The sequence below is a fragment of the Habropoda laboriosa genome, unplaced genomic scaffold (assembly GCF_001263275.1).
Source record: "Habropoda laboriosa isolate 0110345459 unplaced genomic scaffold, ASM126327v1 scaffold14, whole genome shotgun sequence".
NCBI classification, from domain to species: Eukaryota; Metazoa; Arthropoda; class Insecta; order Hymenoptera; family Apidae; genus Habropoda; species Habropoda laboriosa.
Window position 1 is genome coordinate 731,528 of NW_017100137.1, and position 2,934 is coordinate 734,461.

The window sequence follows — 2,934 nt, forward strand, 5'->3', positions numbered from 1 at the left end:
AGTAAATATATAATTTTATAAGTATATACATTAAAATTAGAAGTATAATGTGTACATACACATATATATTCATTACATGATCATTTTCCTTATATTTTATTTGCAAATTTATTTTACAGGAAGTGGTCAAGCATTAAAATACATTAGTTTAGTTACACTTACATTGCAAAATGCCTTGGTTGGACTTAGTATGCGTTATGCACGTACAAGGTCAGGAGATATGTTTCTTTCATCAACTGGTACATTTTCATAAACTAATATTTCTATTTTATTTATCACTTTTACTATAATTATATATCATTATTAATTTCTAATAATTAAACACTTTCCTTAGCTGTTGTTATGGCAGAAGTTGTTAAACTTTTAACATGTTTGATACTAGTTTTTATTGAAGAAGGCAGCTTCTCAGCATTTTTTAATTCTTTAAAATTAACAATTATAAAAGAACCTATTGATACTTTAAAAGTATCTGTGCCATCACTTTTGTACATTGTACAAAATAATCTTTTATATGTATCAGCATCTAATTTAGATGCAGCAACTTATCAGGTATATGCAATATAATGTACTTTTAATATTCTTTACTTATTAGTGTTAATATTGATGATTTTTACATATATACATACATACTTCTTATATTATTTCTTAGGTAACATACCAACTCAAAATCTTGACTACAGCTTTCTTTGCTGTAGTAATACTCAGAAAATCTTTAAGAAGTACTCAGTGGGGTGCTCTAATATTACTAGTCATAGGAATAGTACTAGTACAATTAGTTCAAAGTTCAGATACTACTTTGCCATCTGGCATAGAGCAAAATCATTTACTTGGATTCTCAGCTGCTTTAAGTGCGTGTTTTCTATCAGGTTTTGCTGGGATATATTTTGAGAAAATACTGAAAGATTCAGATATATCAGTATGGATGAGAAACGTCCAGTTAAGTTTATTGTCATTACCCTTTGGATTAATTACATGTTTTGTAAATGATGGAAAAACTTTACAAAATCGAGGTTTCTTCTTTGGTTATGATGCGTTTGTTTGTTATTTAATTGTACTTCAAGCAGGTGGAGGTCTTATTGTTGCAATGGTGGTTAAATATGCAGATAATATACTTAAAGGTTTTGCTACATCTTTAGCCATTATAATTTCTTGTATAGCTTCTATATACATTTTTGATTTCCAATTAACTTTCCAATTTTCTTTGGGTGCTGTTTTAGTAATATGTTCAATTTTTATGTATGGACATCAACCAAAACCTACATTCATTGATAAGCATTCTCTAATTGAAAAGTTTGATGCAAGTTAAACTAAACTTACCTGTAAGATAAACGTGATATTGTTCAATGCAACAAATATTTTAACGTATTCACGCAAGAGTATAATTTAATACTTTTTTCGATCTAAAAAGGCGATCAACGGTTAAAACATTAGCATGTATATCATATCACTTACTTTATCAGTATTTTGTTATACGTCCTCTATAAAAGTTCTAATGTATTTCTAAATATTAATCATGAATAATAACGTGACTCATTAATAGGTCATGTTTTCATATAAAAGTAATATAATACCTAGTAATGGGTCACCTGTTGAGAATGTAAATATATTAAATATTCGAATAAATTGTATTTTGCGCAAAAGTTACTTGAAAACTGTGTGAACACATTTTTATATCAAATCAACAAGTTATTTACATATACTAGTATATAGAAATATTCTTATTAAAATATATCTTGAGTACTAAAATATATTAACAGAAAATTAATCTAGATAATTCTTATTAAAGTGCATATAAAAAAAATAAAATTGTTCTTAATTGATATATTTTTGTACATTGTTACTATCTTTGATTGTGGATTATAAGTACACACATGTATTAAAATAACGCAATACATAATTAGAATACATATAAATTTTCATTGTACTTAAATTGAATAAACACGAGTTATGATATATACGCAAATTATAGAAATATATTTATCATTTAAAAATACAATTTACATTAATTCATTTCGAGAAAATTAACACATCTCATATCTTTATATACATATACCACATGCAACAAGTGCCGATTTTAAATATTCAAATTATTTATGAAACTTGTTAATAAATAATATATACATACATAAACGCTAGTATAGAATTAAATATACGAAACAATAGGATTTTAATTAAGATAATTTATATTTAAATTTCTAAATTATATCGAATTCAATAAAAAAAATCGATTATGAGTTACATAACATAAGTAGTGTGGGAGGGAAACAAATGATAGTTCCATGCAAGTTGGCAATCCTGTAAAGTATTGTGAACGCTGATCATTCCAGTGTAAGAAGTAGGAATTTCGATCTCCGGTCGGTATATAAAAGTATCGATAAGAATGAGCGAGACTCAAACGAAGAAAGCCAAGATGACGAGCTCGTTAACGCAGTTAAAGGAAATCACAACAATTGTCGCCGATACCGGTGATTTTCAAGGTGAGTAAATACAAATTTTAAATGAACGATGTTACTCCTAGCATGCATACGATCAAAGGTGAAGGTGACTATTGGAAAGTGTGGCAGGGAAAATGCCAATGGCGCACTTATCGTTTATTTTTAAAATTTTGGAAACGTGCTTATGTTGTTTAAAAAAATGTTCACCTTTTATTCATTCATCTAATTATATATTTATGTCATAAAGCCATACATACATGAATATTATAAATGTAAAGTATTTCGTTGAAAAAGTAACATTACTTTGTACCTTAGATCACGCTATTCGTACAGTGGTAGGGGAAATTATGAAATCATCCGATCTTACGACTGTATATTTTTTATATTTTCACAACAATACTGCTTTTACATACAAGGAATTAATAAAAAAAGAAAGTGCAATTAAAAGATGATCTTGTTTTAATACTTGAAAATTTCAAAACGCGATTTTCTTGCGTAT

General features: G+C 27.2%; 1 protein-coding gene across 1 annotated transcript; it reads left to right on the top strand.

Moving 5' to 3' along the window:
- The first annotated feature begins 76 nt into the window (after nucleotides 1-76).
- Nucleotides 77-1,306, top strand: LOC108578958 (UDP-N-acetylglucosamine transporter). Its single transcript, XM_017942384.1, has 3 exons — nucleotides 77-239; nucleotides 335-549; nucleotides 650-1,306. Exons 1-3 carry the CDS (start codon nucleotides 77-79, stop codon nucleotides 1,304-1,306), a joined length of 1,035 nt encoding a protein of 344 aa, XP_017797873.1.
- The last annotated feature ends 1,628 nt before the right edge of the window (nucleotides 1,307-2,934 follow it).